We start from the raw sequence: 16,787 nt of genomic DNA, 5'->3' as shown, positions 1-16,787 counted from the left end.
TTTTTTTTTTGTCTATTAACTAGATTTTAGACTCATATATACATTCACATGAATGAATACAAAACAGATACAAAACATTACGAGTATATTCTATGTTTAGGATTTAGATGATTTTCTTACTATTTATTCGCAGATGTTTTGGTATGAGACATTAGTACACTACCAAATGAGAATTGATATTAGTACCAAATTATTTGATTATTTTACCAGATCGGTACAGTTAATACTTGTATTGTCTGCAATGATACTTGTACATAGTGGTAAGAAAATTAAAAAGAGTGGTACAAATATCATCCTTCTACCGAATAGGCGAAATACGGATTAGTCGATTACTAGTTTACTACCATCTGTTAATGGGCCACTTGGGCCCGAAGTTCAAAAGCATTGGGCTTATATATTGTCCTTTTGAGCATCCCATAATCCATATAGGTCTTTCAGTAGAAAACCTAAACATTTTTTTTTTTGTCTCCTGGCTTATATTGCTTCATTCGTCTTCAACCTCATAATAATAACAAATAATTTCAGTTGTTCCTTTTCAGCAGCTTCAACTTCTCAAATCCATACGGTAAGCTCCCAACTATTTTTATTATTTCATTCATTCGTCTAAATTATCTCCAAGCGCTAATTTCTAATACTTACACAGCCGTCTGTATTAGAACCCTTCCTTCTAGGTTTTATAGGAGATACTTTAGAATTAATTGTGTTTAGTAAATATATTGTTATATTAAGTGCAAAAATACTTATTGTTTTACTCTTTTATTATTGAAAAGATTTATATTTTTAGAATTAATTGTGTTAGGTAACAGTTATTTTATATAATATTCTGCAAATCTGTTATGGTCATTTTTAAGTCATGATATATATATAAAGTTATGCTGTATTTGATGGTATATTGGGGTCTAAATTTACATGTTTTTTTCTATTAGGCGGTATCATGGCTGATGAAGAGCCCAAGCCGCTTAATTATGTGTCCGAGATTGTATTAAAGAAAAGAAAAAATAATGAGGACTGGGCAAATAGAAGGAGAGAGCAGTTGGAACAAAGGGTCAAGAAATCTAAAACCGATAATTTCGTTATCAAGAAGCCCGAACAGTTTATCAGAGAATTTCGCGATAAAGTAAACGACTTTTTTTCATACTTAACTAATACTTGATGGACAAATCTTTGTTTACTAATATTACTTTGATTATTTTTTCCAGGAATCTGATCTTATCAAGATGAAACATCGGGCAAAACGACCCATTAAAGCATCCAAGTTTCCCCAATCAAAGCTTCTATTTATCATACGTATACAGGGGTCTGTTGCCGACGATTGTTCTTTTTCATGTTTTATGTATGTTTTATGTGCTATTACTTACGTTTTCCGATTATTTTCAGTAAAAATGACATGTGTCCGCAGACAAGGAAACTTTTGTACTCTTTGAGACTCAGACGGATCTTTACTGGTGTTTTTGTCAAGGCAAATGAGAGGGTAATGGGAATTCTACAGAAAGTGGAGCCATATGTGACTTATGGGTAAGTAATATGTGTTTAGTGTTTGTCAATTTGTTTTGGTTTCATTTGGAGCTCAGCTCATATAAAAAGGGAAATTTAAACGTGTCTAATGAAAAAATCGTTTATTTTTGTAAAATTTTAAAGGTATCCTAATCTCAAGAGTGTGAATGAGCTGATATACAAGAAGGGATTGGCAAAGGTTAACAAGCAGATATATCCTTTGACGGACAATAACATCATTGAACAGGTATGTGATGCAATGAATATGTTTTCATTGGATGTGGGAAAGGTGGGCAGGTTTGGTGGGTTGTTTAACCTGTCAAGGCATATATGTATGGATCAGGTTGAATAACGGGTCAATCCAATGGACATGTTTTTTTTAGCTAGTTTTGCCCTTTTGACCTGCTGAACAGAAAGTATAACCTTGTACTTCTCAATTATGAATGAGTCAAGTTTTGTGACTAATCGTGTCTATGGGTATCCTAGATTATGCTTTTTATATTGAATTCTAAGTGATCACCGGAGTTTATGGTTTTTGCCAGGCAATGGGTGAGCACAAAATTATATGCATAGAAGACATTGTAAACGAGATTGCAAATGTTGGTTCACATTTCAAGGAGGTTAGCAACTTTTTGTGTCCTTTCAATCTAAACAAGCCCGAGAAGGCGTTGCAGGGTAAGAAAAGGCCGTTCAGGGATGGCGGTGATGCTGGAAATCGTGAGGATCAAATCAATGAGTTGATTAGTAAAATGAATTGATTGTATCGCCCAGTTATAAGATAGATGAGTCTTTCTGTTGTTAAACTTTATGCAATTGTGAACCTGAGAGGTATTTTGAATTTTGAATTCAGACAATCAAATGAGCCTCTTTTCATCTTCGTTTACTTTGTTTTTCCTTCCTGGTTATTCTGGTAAAAGCGTTGCTACTTCATTTTTCTCACGTCTTATGTTGCATGTTTTATGTATTATTCATCTCCCCTTAATCAAGGATTGACCTTGTGTTTTCATTGTAAATTAAAGCTCTGGCTTTGCTTGTACCAACTACTAAACGCTAGTTTGAATGATTATGAATCAAAGCAGTTTTGTTGATGTACTGTGTTCAAGTAGTCATGATTAAACAAGACTGCTGCTGCAATGACACGTTGAATGACTATGTAGTGTATGCTACTAACACTATTGATTATCAATGGAGTGAGACAATTAACATGATTTTTTAAAAGATGAATGGTTAGAAGGATAAATCCCTTGTTGAAAATGGCACACTCAGGTGAGTCAAGCTTACCTGGTGGCATGCCTTAACGATGGTTCAATCGAGTGATCTAACGTCATAAAGCCTGAAGATTTATCAGGTGGCGATTGAACCCGGGATATTTTCATCATGTCACTTTCTCTGTAAACGACCAGGCTATATGTTTGGGTGCTAGAAGCACAATCTTCATGGTGTTTTGATGCTTAGGTAGATTTGTTATTACTTCTAATTATTGTTATGTACCAATGATATGATAAGTAGCCCACTAACAAGAAATTCATCAACTATTGATGCAGCTTTAGATGTTTGCTGCAAACTGTACAACGCATCACAACTCAAATTAAGGCAGCATTCAACATACACAAAATGGGTTAGCGAACATTTTATTTGTTGCTATACTTTTTATGTCATTTTTAGCCTAGTTTCTACATTCAACAAGCACAAAAAGAAGAGTCAATTTCTTGCTTTACTTTTATGCCATCCTTGTTTGGTGGTATAAACCCTTGAAACTTTAGCCTCTTTACTTAATACCAATAAAGAAGGCATATGTTATTTGTGGAACTTGAAATAAATTTTTATCATTTAACAAGCTTTTAAGTAATATTTTTCTTCAAACTTGATCTTCCACATACATTTGCGTGAAATTGAGCATGCTCGCATATCAATTTAACACAATTGTTTTCACCATTATAAAACTTTATATAGTACGACTAATTCTTAATTTGGTCATTATTTTTATTTTTAAATTTTAGTTTGAAAAAAGGCAAACTAGTGCTGATGTCAAAGTAAGAATCAAATCTGAGATGGAGAAGGGGGGAGACGATTGGCTGGCCAATGACAAGCTCCAACACTTGCTTCTCTGTTTCTCCGTCGCCATCATTTTCTGCTTTCTCGCTTCACGCGCTCCCTGCTCCCTCGTACGTCGCCACAGCATCCCTGTAGGTTGCGTCATTTCACTCTCCGCCGGCGCCGCCAAAGAAATCGCCGATGAGCTCGGTTTCTTCAATTCGGCCGGCGCTTCTGCCAAAGACGCCGTCGCTGATGTCTTGGGCGTGTTCGTTGCCGTGATCGCTATTTATATCTGGAAGTCATTGTATAGAACCACGCCTCGGCAATTGGACCAAAATAAACAAGGATTTGAGATCGTTTGATCCACCCGAGTTCATTTCAGGTATTCTGTCCTCCTGGAATTTCTGTATGTTTATTAAATTTGTAGATATGTGTACATTTGAGTCAAAAGGATTTGGATTTATAGGACTAATAATAGATTATTCCATTCACATAATATAATGAAAATTATTGCCAAATCTCAAGACTTGACCTTATTAACTCATAGTGGGAAGCGGAATCCATACTTCGTAGGTTGACTCGGGTTACACATCTGCTGCTCTGATGAACACAACAGGAAGTCAAATGAACTTCAAGGAATTGGTTGCAGCTACTGCTGATCGCAGGGCTCCAAGTTTAATAAGGCTTCACAATTAGTGACCTTTGAGCATCATTTGTAGTTGGTTTCTCTTATGTTATTATGTATGTTGATTAATTTGGCATGTATTACCATATCAAAAGCAGATATAATGTTATCCCTATCAACCATACTTGCACCTTTGTCAACATTTCCATTAAAACTAAAAGACACAAGCTGCATTGAAAATTTTGCATGCACCATTGATGCCCATACTTGTAAAACTGCAAATGCTGACAGTAAACAGAATTTGGAAATCAACAAACAATATCATAACAGAATCATTTCAATTTTCACATGTTCATGACTGTTGCCTTTTTTTTTTTAATAATGTTGCAGAATTCCTTAAAGATTAAACACATGATAACAAATTCTTGGTTAACATTTGACCCCCTCAATCTTTCTATCTGAAATCAGTCGGGCGGCTATGGCTTTATTCACACCATCCGGGGCGAAAGGATGAGATAGAATAGCGTGTCATTTTGGAACCATTCATAAGCTTTCCCTTGACTAATATAAAATTGAAGGGGGAGAATTTTGGTCCCAAGGATCTGCATGGGGTTTGATGTCAGGTTGGATGTCCTATTTAATTGCCAAAAAGGAAAACAACTGATAAATGGGTTAGGGAGTATATGCCCTTGTCCATCTGGTTTTAGCCCTGCAAGTAAATGCAAAAATTTTGTACTGGTGGAGAAATCTGACAGGAAATGGGCAACTACAGAAATTCACCACCCTCAGTTTGATTTGGGTGCCTCTGCACCCTGTTTGTATTGAAGATGGCCATCAAAATTCTCCCTTACATAGTTTGGATGCTGAAATGAAAGCTACATGGAGTTGACAGAAACAGCACAGTGCAGATTGTCAACTAAGCTGACCAACCCATTCTGCTGTAAGTGGTCATATGAACAGGCCCATATGGTCAGCCAATGTGAGGGTTCCTCACGGGCCTGATGGCGTCTCCTATCATGATATATTCCATATCATTTTGCATTTGAGACTGCTCAAACATAAATCATCTAAACTATAATTGTGGACATCGATTAAGGGCGTAAATCAAGATAGAAAATACACATGCCATCATCAACATCGATTTTCATTTTCTTAGAACAATTAATCTCTTTTGGTTGCACTAACTAGCAGGGACTAATATCCTAATACTTTACTTCCTAGCATAGTATCCATTCTCATCAATATAAGCATTTAAGCAATGGTTTTGATTGCTAACCAAGATCTCAGTTGTCCAAGTTTTCCGTTACAGCAATTAAATAGGACCAGAAAGGTTTCAGGTCGGTTGCAGCTACTGCTGGATCGCTGGCCCCATAGCTCTTAAATGGGTTAGTTGAATTGGTCAGCCTGGAGTTCATATCCCACTCTTGATTCATGTTTTGAAATTAGATGCACAGAAACTATCATTTGTAGCCGGTTTCTAATCATGCAATAATCTGTGTATAGATTTGGCTACTATTGACCTAACAAATGCAAAGATCGTATCATAATCTCAATTATCTGTATATGCACCTTTTACCAACTTTACCCTATTATCAACAAAAACTAATGACATCGTATTACAATTTCAAATTTGATTTGCATAGACACAAAATAACATAACCTTTTTGCAGGACAGTGTGAGGCAGCCCATGAATACAAAAATAATCCATTCGGCACTTGCAGAATTGCAGGTGTCATTGATCCTTCCTGTTTGCCAAGAGTTCCCAGAATGATATGTATACATAGGTGAAACAAACATCATGACCCAGACAAGAATATCAATGATAACATATATACATTATCAATTGCAGAAGCTGCATCATTCTGCTGTTTATATAAATCTAAGAGTCTCTAAACATAGCTCAGAATAGCTAAATTATAAAATGAAATAAAACTAAAAATGAAACCAAACACCAAGCACTCATGGAACAAAACTGCAAAGAATCATAAATTAACCTTTCTTTATCCTCAAAAAGTGTACAAGCTGTGGAGCCATTACAACACAAACTGTAACTTAAAATAAACTACCAACTTTTTTTTTAACATATAATTTTTTTTTCTTATTTTCTTTAAACAACTGCAAGGGGCTGTCAAGTCTCAACACCCAAACCATATAAAACACCAGCATATTTCTCCAACGAACCGCTAAAGAAGTTATCTTTCAACTTCCTAAACGTACACGAAGTAAGCAAACTATCGGAACCAGCCTGATGACAAATCCCAACTCTTTCAACATCCAAAAGTTCGGCTAGCTTGTTCAATCCTCCGTGAAGACTGTTACAAAACTTCATCAAATGCTTAATATCGTATATATTTGGAAAATACATACTGATCAAGTTAAAGAACCCAACTTGTGTATCAGGCAAAGTCTTACAAGTCAAAACCTTTAACAAATAACCAAAATCATACCCACTATGAAATGTCACCCAATACACACTATCATTCAACACAATCCCAGATGACATCAACAGCTCCCCAAATCTCTTTGCGTCAATACCCTTTTCGTTATTTTTCTTAAAATCAATACCACTCTCCCTCAAAAGCTCAACTGAATCATTCGCGAAAACATCATCATTCACATTAAACTCACGAAAATTGAACTGCCAAATACAATACGTATCATCGTCGTCGTCGTCATTATCATCACATTTCGGCAAATTCCCATTTTCGTCGGAAAATGTTAACCCCAATTGTATCAATTTCAACATATCAACGTTATCTTTTAAGGTCTGGTAATGATAATCATTACTATTCTTAAAATTCCCTACAGGCCTAAGAACAATCCCTGGAAACTCTGTATCCATTGCTATATAAGGAAAATCATCAACAATGTTTCGTATAATATCGAATTCTTGCTCTAGATTATCATTCCATACCTCTCGAATACGTATACGAATCGACTCGCTTTTCGATAAAAGCGACATTCTTTGATCCAAGATCTGTCAAAGCAACAAACTTTATCATCATTTTAGCAAATTAAACAAAAAAAAAACGAAAGGGGTATTCAAATCTTACCTCGAATTAAACGTAGGTTGATTGAATTGAGCAATGATTAATGAAAATGAGGGTTGTAATAATTAGGGATTGGAGAAAAATTAGGGTTTCGGGATGAAAAGGGGCTTAAAGCCTTTTCCCTGTTCAAACTCCTTCTTTAATGACTGGGGGGATCTAAAGAAAGAGAGAAAGAGAAAAGACAGCAAGCACCATTAACATACAAGAACTGATTGATTGATATATGATTTATATATATAGATTGATTGATTTGTTATGAAAGGTGGTAAGGGGTGTTTGGTTTAGGGGAAAGAGTGGTGAGTACCAGTTGTAAATATTGATATGGACTTGCAGAAATTTTGTGGCCATGCTAAAAATATAATAAAACGTTACCCAAACCCACCGCCTTTCTTTCATCTGTAATTTTCTTCATATCTATATGTTTCAATTCTAAATTTTAAATTTAAATTGCAGATATTTTATGGTGGCTAAATGGCTCCTTTTAAACTAGTGTCATAGAATATCCGATTATCCGTAGTTTCAATTGAGTAAATTATAAAGGGAGGAGTGAATATAAGATTATCCGACATTTAAAGTTTAGATGTGGAATTTTTCACATACAAATTTTTTAATATATTTCTTGATTAATGAATAAATGTTTAGGCCTTATGTATTTTATGGATTAAAAAAAATATATGAGTATCTAAACTTAGGTACTTAACAGCCTTATATTCTCATCCCCAAACTATAATTGGTCTGACTCAAAAATTACCATTTCATTTACAGTTATCGTAAATTACTGTTTTAGTCCAAATAAGTTTGTTCCTTTAACAATTTTGATCCAAATTTCAAACGAACTTTAAATATGAGGTCACATGACCTACACACTACGAGTACTTTAGTCTTTTCATTAAAGTAGTACCAAAAATGTAATTAATCTATTTATTTCCTTTTTATTTTACAATCATCATTTACAATCAACAATAGATATCCTTTTTTCATATAACCAAATCTTAAAAATAAAAATACTAGATCTTCTTCGTCATCATCCACCTCCAACATCAAAGTTAACCCTTTTTTTTAAGAGTAAATTATTAAATTAAACTCAATTCCAAAATCAAAATTAAAATCTACCAAATTCAAACTAAACATTATCAACCACAACAAATCTGATCATAATAATATCCCAACAATAAATCTCATCATAATAAAAAAACAAAAAGCAAACCCATATACACAGGGGGAGATTTATTAACATCTTATATTTTCCTACTATTACCTTGTTTGGCGGAGAGTTCTTATAAAAACAGTTTTTTACGTATAGATAGAGACAAAACTGTTTACATCTTACCTCCCCCACATCCTGCATGCAAACCTTGTGTCTTGTTGTTGTTGTACACTCTCACCCTATTAACTTACTAAGTTTGAGTTTATTTAGATAATAATTACCTTTTAAATGTGTTCAATGTGTCATGAAGTTAGCCAGTGAAAGAATGGCAGTACAAGACTAAGACATGATAGATTAACTTTTCAAATGTGTTTTTGACGATCAAATTATGAAAATTTTATAACTTAAACAACATAACAATAATGCAGTTTCAAAATATCAGTTCAGGGTGTTAAAGTTTGATGTTAATCCTTTAGATTTTAAGGTGTTTAACCTTTTGACTAGTACAACCGGTCAAATTTATCCTTAAAAGTCATTTTCTCTTGACGTATTACCGTTTTATAACCAAGTTTATCTTAATGGTGTTTTTTTTATTAACTACTTCAATCCAAGTAAGATGGAATCAGTACTAGTCTTCTTCTTCTTCATCATCATATCAATCCATAGATAGATAGATAGATAGATAGAACTATAGAAGTCATATAGATATATCGAAATCTGGAAAAAAAAATCAAAAAATTAGACGATCATCTTGTCATCGGAGAAAAAGAGAGCAGATAGTTGCGGTGGTGACTTTGAATTCGAAAAAGAGAGCATGTAGTTTATTTCTTACACATAAAGTGTCTTAGTTTGAAATCCGGCCACAATCAGAGGCTTACAGCCGACACAAACCGAAAACCATACCTAATCTATATCTAAATCTTATATATGTGGAGAAGCATAGATCTAAAATGAAAGTGGTTTGTTGGTAGGTTTTGTTTAGATCCGAGGTGGCAGCAGTGGGTTTTAAGTTTTGATAACACATAAGATGATAGGAAAGAGGTGGAGGCATCACGGTGATGGGACGCCGTTGTTGGTGCTTCTCCAACGACGGGGGAGGGGGCTGCCATGATGGTAGTTGTACCGTGGGGTTGTTTGGTGGTGATGGCTGATGTAGTGGCCAACGGTTTTACGACGAGGTTCAACACAACGGTTTTTCCGGCGAAGTAGGTGGGTGTATGTATATGTGTACGTATATATAATCTTTTGGGTTTCAAATCTTTTGATTTTTGATACAAAAGATTTAGAAAAGAGGCGAAAGTTGATAAGGAAATATCAAATATGAACGTGGATGTTGTCTAAATAAAAAAGATGTGGAAGTTAATAAGAAAATATGTATTTATATGGTATGTATCATAATTTATTGATGATGGTGGTTTTGGTAGTGATGTATATTGTATGAACAAAAACCTGAAAAAGATGGAAGTAAAAAGTAAAAGGAACTTTATAAGAACACAAGTGTTAGTCTTTTAGAGAAATTACACGTTTTTGCAATTTTCGTCCCTAAACATGTCACGTTTTTCACGTTTAGTCCCTCAGGTGTAACAAGGAAATGACATTAATACCCTCACATGTTTAGCACTTGCGTACGTTAACGGCAAAAAACGAACGTCGTCTTGACGAACGACCTTGATTGCAAAATAATGCCAACTTTAAGGTTAAAATTATAATTTTAAATGTTAGGGACGAAAATTGTAATTTACCCATATTATTATGGATATATGTATGAGATGATGCAGTAACATGTTGATTAGGGTACCGAACCTCAAATTAGTCTAGTTTGTTACGGATTGAAACCATTGCAAGGTATAAGACTTGTCCCATATCGGTTGCATGAGAAACCAATGTAAGATTTATATACCAAATAAGCTTTCTCAACCATTAGACTAGTCTTTTGAGTTTTCTTCTATCATTTGTTAGGTAACATAGTTATACTCAATTGGTTTTCTTTTAAGTAGAGTTATCTCTTAACCTCATGGTGAACCGTGAACCAAATTATTTTATAGGTTTTTTTTAATCTTTTTTTTTTTTTTTTTGAAGTACAGCCTTAGACAGTTATCTCACAAGGAAAATGGTGATGGAAATGTCTAGAATCAAACAAAACCCCCTCTGACTCACACCAGACTACCTGCAAACACATCACCGTACATACATAACATTTCTCTTCACATATTTAGGTTTATTTTTTTCTTAATTGAGATACCCCTGTTTTTAGGGTTTGTATTTGATTCAAGAAAATGGAAGATATGTTACAGGGTGTTAATGAAGTGGAACAACAGCTTAAAGAAGCTGGTAAACAGCTTGCTGCATTTCCTTCTTCTTCTTCTAATTTCACTACCAAAAACCTTCTTGACCTTCTTGATGTAAGCCCAATTAACCCTTATTTCTTCTATAAATATTTATACGTTGTGTTAGCAAAGTTTTGTTTATATGATTTTTTAATTAATCAAGTTTTTTTCTTTCTTTTTTTTCTTCTTTCAAGAATTTTGCATTTTATATTAATTTACTTGTTTCTTCAAGAACCCTGCAAAAAGGGTTTTAGGAAATGGGAATGTAAGCATTACCCAATTCCCTCAAAAATAAGGGTGTGTGTTTTCAGCTAAAATATATGAGTAAATAAATGTCTACGTATTTATTTGGTAGTGTATATTTCTTGTAAAATAAGCAGATAACCAGTTTTTGGTAGAGTTTGTTATTGTTTATATGTGTAAAACTACAAGCATAAGCAGATAAATAAGCATTTTCATACACCCTAGCAGTATAAGTTGTAGACTTGTAGCCCATCAACCAAAAGTTTGTGTGTTCATGTCTCGCTTGAGGCTATTGGTGTAGATTATTAGGTAGTTTAGGAGTGTAAGTCTTTGCCTTTTAAGAAAAGGAAAAGGAAGAGGAAGGAAGCTAGAAGGTATCTAATTGCCAAACACTTCAAAGTTCATTCTAGCTTACAAAAAACACCAACATAGTATTTTGACTTTTAAGAAGATTACCTGATGAACTGTTATGTAAGGTGCAAATTGAATGTCTACCATTGCATAACTGCTATCACTGTATATGCCCAAGATATATGGGATATGATACGATGAGCTAGGAAAATAAAATATTGCTATGCTACTGATAATCTTTGTAGACACTCTATTTGTCACAAGAGTTTTGCTGTCTCGTATTGAGATACGTGATTTACACCTTCAATCTATGGATTATGAATACAACAAGATACAAGAAATTTTGTGATTCACGAGTGCTGATGCCTTTGACAACGGTGTATTTTATATTATACTGGCCAATTTGCTAAAGTTTTGAACTTTTTGTGGTTTTCAGAAAATCGAGCTACTCTTGACGTTTGTGCGTCAAGCACCATCTATCTCAATGCAAGGTGCACTTGTTCCCTCGATGGGGGCGCTAATTGGTGATGAGCTATTAAAGCATATGGATGTGAATGTTAGAGTATTAGTGGCATCATGTCTTTGTGAAGTAACAAGAATCACTGCACCAGAACCGCCTTATAAGGATGACATTATGAAGGTATTCTATGAACCAAGTTATTTAATCATTTTGTTTATCTATAGATTTTGAAGCTTGCATATATTTGGTTGTTCCTTATTTAAACACAAGGTTTGTTATAGATATCCTATTCTGGTTGTTAACTTTCTTTCTTTCTTTTTTTTTTTTTTTTAATTTCTTTTCAACACAGGAAATCTTCCAGCTATATGTGATGGCTTTTGGGGAACTATCAAATGTGACCGGTGACAGTTATTATAAAGCTATTCACATTCTAGAGTCTGTTGCTAAAGTTAAATCATGCTTATTGATGCTAGACCTAGAGTGTGATGCTTTGGTCCTTGAAATGTTTCGGCAATTTTTAAGTCACATTAGGTGAGTGCTTTTGATACAAATAAAGTTGAATCTGTTATTTTGGTGGGCATCTGAATATCCGATAGATGGATTTTTTTAAAAAATCCGAATGATAATTAGTTTAACTTTGCATTCATGTGAAATTATCAGCATATAAATTAACGTACTTTTTTTTAAATGGAAATCTAGGTTAAATCACCCTCATAACGTATTCTCAGACATGGAAACTATAATGACTTTGATCATTGAAGAAAGTGATGAAGTTGCCACCGAGCTTCTATCCCTTCTCTTGTTTCATGTCAAGAAAGAAAAGCAGGCACATAAGTTTTCCTTGATTCTTTTTCTTCATGTTATATGTATATATCCAGTATTCCTGAAAGATTTTATTCTGTTTTCCTTTCAGAATCTTTCGCCTGCTTCATGGAAATTGGCAGAGAAGGTCCTGAGGAATTGTAATGGTACCCTTCAATTATACTCTGAAACATTATTAAAACTCATAAACTCTGATCCTGATGATTACGCTGAAGTGGTGACTCTTCTATGCCAGAATGTCAATGGAGATGAATCTGTGGTGCGTCATACATCTATCCCACTATCTTCTTTCCTAGAGCTTTAAATTTATTTCAGAATTTATATCATTATTTGCATGCAGGTAACCAAATCAGCGAAGGCTAAGAATATTCACTCAAGGGATCGTAATAATTTTGTGAATGGGGGATCCACAAAGAAGCGAAAAACTGATACCCAAAAACAGTTAAAGGGAAAAGAACTAGAAACTCCCAAAAGGGGTCGACCAATTAACAAGAAAAACTATTTAAATCAAGATAGTAGTCCTAGCTTAGTCCAGAACTCACAGGAAGATGCAAGGAGAACTAGATTTCAGGGCAAATCTAAAGGTATGAAAGTCTTGTTACAACACCTGAAAAACATTGATTAAAACCATGTACGTTATTTGGAAACCTTATCTGATTGTTGGTTTGAATATTCTTTATGTAATGTAGTAGTAAACCAAGAATATGATAACTTGTCTGATTATGATGGAGAGGAACTGTTGTCACAACAAACGAATAAAGTACAAAGTAGAAGTAAACCTTCTTCCAAGAAGCGTATTGCTAATGATTTTCATGGAAAGGTACTACTTAAATGTTTGCTAATTTCCATTAGCAATTTACAATGTTACAGTTAGCTGTTTGTTTTATACTAATTGGGTTCTCTTTTATGAGATAAACTTTCTTTCAAGTCGTTTGTTAACATCGAATGCTTTAATTTTCAACACAGGAAAATGTAAAGAAATGGGGGCAAGATTTAGTGGGGCATAATATAAAAGTTTGGTGGCCCTTGGATAAAATGTAAGTGCATTCAAATGGATGAGCTAAGTGGAAAACTGTTCATTGAGTTTAGCCAATGCTTTATCATGCACAGTATTGATAAGTTTCTTTTCCGACAGGTTTTATAAAGGTGTTATTTCTTCTTATGACCCTATAGTTGACAAGTACAAGGTTCGAGGATGTTCGCATTGCTGTTTTGGCATATAAACTTGATATGGTTTACTGGTACAAATTTATTGCATTCCTTTATAAGTACTGGATTCATGCTGCTCTGCTTCTTAATGCAGGTGCTATATGCTGATGGCGATGAAGAAGTGCTGGATTTATATCACGAGAAGTGGACAATGCTTGATGAGGCGTCACCTGATCGAGTTAGTGACTTCTCCTAATATTTTATTTTGCTGATACATGTTTATTTTTACATATTTATGTCAATTTTTCTTATTCTTAGCGACTTGAGAAAGTTCTTGCTTTGCCAAGCCCCGTCGCCGTGACTATACCTGCCAGGTAAGTGCTGGTTGGCGATTTTCTGTTTTCTACTTCTGTTATACCTTTTCTAGTATTAAAACAAATTATCAGATTTTTTCAATTTGAACTTTGGAAGCTGAATACCATTTTGGTCAAACCTTTTCAAGTATTAAAACAAATTATCAGCATTAAAGTTATATTGTTTGACCAACATTAGGAAGCTGACGCGGAAGGGGAAAAAAAAGCTAGAATCGTCACCAATGCCAGAAGAGAACTCTAATGCACCAAAAAGGTTAATTGCCTATGCTAGTTAATAATATACCTGATTCTTTTGTACTTAATTGATGATATTTTTTCATTTAAAGTGGTGTGTTGTGTTGATAACAGCCCAGCACCTGCTGACTCAACGAAGGCTGAACCCACAAGAGAACTTGAAATCGCCAGTGCAAATACTTCAAATACGAACATTCCATCTGTTCTTGATAGTCAGATGGAAGATTTGGTTCAGACATCTGACATTTCTAGTGAACTTAAGGTAACTGAAAAAGCGCCTGCTGACTCAACGAAAACAGAAACCACAAAAGAACATGAAATTGCAGGTGCAAATACTTCAAACACGAACATTTCATCTACTGTTGATTATCAGATGGATGATTTGGTTCAGACATCCGGCATTTCTAGTGAAGTTCAGTTGACTGAAAAGACAAAAACTGACATGGTGGAGCAAGAAGGTGAGCCAAATCTGAGTGGAGAATTGGAAGAAAAGAGTGTGCCTGGCCCAAGCGAAACGGCACAAATAGGGGAAAAAGACGAAGACTTAGCTTGTGCAATCCCGGATCACCATACAGCATAAGTAGAAGACTTTGGGATAGAAAACCCCAAGAGGGACAACTGGGCGATTTTGTAGATGGAGACATGAATTGACCTATTCAACAATCAATCTTCACTAGTGAGATATGCAGAGTAGATTTTAATCTTTATCGAGAGATGAGATGCATGATCTTTTTGAATGCTATGTATAGTATGTAAGGATCATCATGTGGCTTCCATCAATCTTTTGGATTTTTGTCTCTGATCTTGTTTTGCCCGGAAATGAGAAATGGTTTTGTTGACCTGAATTTGGTCCTTCGTTGACTGGTGTTTAAAAATTGATTTCAACTGAACAGCTCCTAAAATGTTATAAAAGTGGAAATAGCATCATTGGGGTTTGGCCAATGATTTTGATGACCTTTTCCTCTCATGGCATTGCATTGTTTCTCGATGTGCGATTTTCATAGTTCCCGTCGTTAACATTATCAATGCCAAGTATGTGCTACATATTAGGTAAACATATTACGCGTGTTTGATTAGTTTTGGTAAATTTTTTAAAGGAGAAAGGAAATATCTGGTTTGTTAAGATAGAATATGAAAGCATCACATTGCAGTTTCCATCGACTTAATCCATCTTTCTGAGATTTTGTTTTGTTGTGGGCTTTGTTGACTACAATTTATTGACTCATGGTTGCTGGTCAATCTTACCAACTCACATAGGACCAAATAATGGGCATTACATTATCATTTCAACAAAGTTATTATAAGCAACTGATGTAGGAGGTTATTAGTCAACATTGTAGGTTTGGTAAAACATCAAAACAAACAAAATTTACATTGCAAAGTTTATAATTAATTAAAGAGACTTTCCAATGATTAAATGATGACCTCTTCATGTTGCATATTTACATTGCATCTTCGGAATGTGTTACCATGTGGACTTTACACATATGAATATATAAAACCTTTCAAACCGGTTTTTTCAAGTCGTATTATTGGGATATTTTTCAAGTCAGGTTATATGGTTTAGCTTTTAGGTGTTTAGACTCGAAGAATCTTTGGCGTAACAAAATGAGGTTTTATAAGCAGCCATCGATACAAAAAAAAAAAAAGAAAAGAAAAGGATAAATAAACGAAAATTGCAAAAATATAGTAACACACAAGAAAGCAATGTATGTAATAAACTTTTTAACTCTTGTTTAATACTCGTAAAATATTCTAAATTTTGTGTAGGATGAGGGGAGTCAAAGGGTGTAGTACCAGATCATAGTTTGTGGGCGGTTTGTGCAATCCATGGCTAACAAGGAAACACGACCTTAGCTTCCATCCACGTTCCCTCGTCAAGTTGTTGATGCTAGAATATATAGTATTATTAAATTCAGAATTGATATGGCCTAAGCTACTAGACCTCATGATATTGCAATTATTGCATAGCCTAAAGAGATTTTGGTATTGGGAGCATGCATGTTTAATCTCTATGATAGAACCTTCTAATTATCTTTTAAAGTATAACATTAAGTCACATGAAAAAGTCGAAGTAATTAATCATTTTCCTTATAAAATAAAATGGAGATTTTCTTAATGTTTGAATTTTTTAAACTCTATATATATATGAAAATCATGTATTTATCTCTTGATTTGTTTTTTAACATATTTATGTCTTGATTATGACCTTACTTTAAATTTTAAGATTATGACCTTAAATGGTTTTGTCTTTACTAATCTATAATATTGTTAATGCAAATTCTCTAATTCATAGTATATGTTTGCAATAATTCAAGTAGCAAGATTTCTTCCACAATCACTCTTCTTCGTTTTTGTTGTCGTGCGCCCATACATTATGCGGGTGTGACTTCTAATGAGTATAGATTGAAGTTTATATTAAGTTAGTTTCTTAAATCATACAAAACATAAATTTAATTATACTAAAAACATA

General features: G+C 34.2%; 4 protein-coding genes across 6 annotated transcripts; 3 read left to right on the top strand and 1 right to left on the bottom strand.

Annotated features, from left to right (window-relative positions):
* The first annotated feature begins 456 nt into the window (after positions 1–456).
* LOC122587482 (60S ribosomal protein L7-1) lies at positions 457–2,377 on the top strand. The gene is made up of 6 exons (XM_043759668.1): positions 457–565; positions 927–1,117; positions 1,200–1,297; positions 1,378–1,515; positions 1,639–1,741; positions 2,037–2,377. Exons 2-6 carry the CDS (start codon positions 935–937, stop codon positions 2,250–2,252), a joined length of 738 nt encoding a protein of 245 aa, XP_043615603.1. The 5' UTR covers positions 457–565; positions 927–934; the 3' UTR covers positions 2,253–2,377.
* A 1,080-nt stretch (positions 2,378–3,457) lies between these two features.
* Positions 3,458–4,340, top strand: LOC122589998. Of its 2 annotated transcripts, none has more exons than XM_043762330.1 (2): positions 3,458–3,913; positions 4,105–4,340. In XM_043762330.1, the coding sequence occupies exon 1, from the start codon at positions 3,546–3,548 to the stop codon at positions 3,891–3,893; it is 348 nt and encodes a 115-aa protein (XP_043618265.1). In that variant the 5' UTR covers positions 3,458–3,545; the 3' UTR covers positions 3,894–3,913; positions 4,105–4,340. The 2 variants fall into 2 exon arrangements, with proteins under 2 accessions (XP_043618265.1, XP_043618266.1); XM_043762331.1 differs by having other exon boundaries at positions 4,079–4,340.
* Positions 4,341–6,130: 1,790 nt separating this feature from the next.
* On the bottom strand, positions 6,131–7,529 carry LOC122587175 (probable CCR4-associated factor 1 homolog 7). The gene is made up of 2 exons (XM_043759266.1): positions 7,211–7,529; positions 6,131–7,134 (listed from the first exon to the last, which is right to left on the bottom strand). The coding sequence occupies exon 2, from the start codon at positions 7,117–7,119 to the stop codon at positions 6,286–6,288; it is 834 nt and encodes a 277-aa protein (XP_043615201.1). The 5' UTR covers positions 7,120–7,134; positions 7,211–7,529; the 3' UTR covers positions 6,131–6,285.
* A 2,903-nt stretch (positions 7,530–10,432) lies between these two features.
* Positions 10,433–15,159, top strand: LOC122587215. 2 transcript variants are annotated; one of them, XM_043759321.1, is made up of 13 exons: positions 10,433–10,756; positions 11,712–11,915; positions 12,085–12,266; positions 12,435–12,561; positions 12,649–12,816; positions 12,898–13,141; positions 13,250–13,377; positions 13,524–13,594; positions 13,693–13,744; positions 13,861–13,944; positions 14,025–14,080; positions 14,259–14,333; positions 14,429–15,159. In XM_043759321.1, the coding sequence occupies exons 1-13, from the start codon at positions 10,631–10,633 to the stop codon at positions 14,892–14,894; spliced, it is 1,983 nt and encodes a 660-aa protein (XP_043615256.1). In that variant the 5' UTR covers positions 10,433–10,630; the 3' UTR covers positions 14,895–15,159. The 2 variants fall into 2 exon arrangements, with proteins under 2 accessions (XP_043615256.1, XP_043615255.1); XM_043759320.1 differs by having other exon boundaries at positions 13,247–13,377.
* The last annotated feature ends 1,628 nt before the right edge of the window (positions 15,160–16,787 follow it).

Source organism: Erigeron canadensis, chromosome 2, assembly GCF_010389155.1.
Source record: "Erigeron canadensis isolate Cc75 chromosome 2, C_canadensis_v1, whole genome shotgun sequence".
Taxonomy (NCBI): Eukaryota; Viridiplantae; Streptophyta; class Magnoliopsida; order Asterales; family Asteraceae; genus Erigeron; species Erigeron canadensis.
This window is presented reverse-complemented; position numbering and strand designations above follow the sequence as displayed.

Excerpts from the sequence above, each read along its gene's own strand:
- LOC122587482 (XM_043759668.1), top strand. The coding sequence starts at position 935 with ATGGCTGATGAAGAGCCCAAGCCGCTTAATTATGTGTCCGAGATTGTA. Across the intron at positions 1,118-1,199 it reads TCAGAGAATTTCGCGATAAA|GAATCTGATCTTATCAAGAT; the intron begins GTAAACGACTTT and ends TATTTTTTCCAG. Across the intron at positions 1,516-1,638 it reads GAGCCATATGTGACTTATGG|GTATCCTAATCTCAAGAGTG; the intron begins GTAAGTAATATG and ends AAAATTTTAAAG.
- LOC122589998 (XM_043762330.1), top strand. The coding sequence starts at position 3,546 with ATGGAGAAGGGGGGAGACGATTGGCTGGCCAATGACAAGCTCCAACAC.
- LOC122587175 (XM_043759266.1), bottom strand. The coding sequence starts at position 7,119 with ATGTCGCTTTTATCGAAAAGCGAGTCGATTCGTATACGTATTCGAGAG.
- LOC122587215 (XM_043759320.1), top strand. The coding sequence starts at position 10,631 with ATGGAAGATATGTTACAGGGTGTTAATGAAGTGGAACAACAGCTTAAA. Across the intron at positions 12,562-12,648 it reads ATGTCAAGAAAGAAAAGCAG|AATCTTTCGCCTGCTTCATG; the intron begins GCACATAAGTTT and ends TTTTCCTTTCAG. Across the intron at positions 13,378-13,523 it reads CTAATGATTTTCATGGAAAG|GAAAATGTAAAGAAATGGGG; the intron begins GTACTACTTAAA and ends TTTTCAACACAG.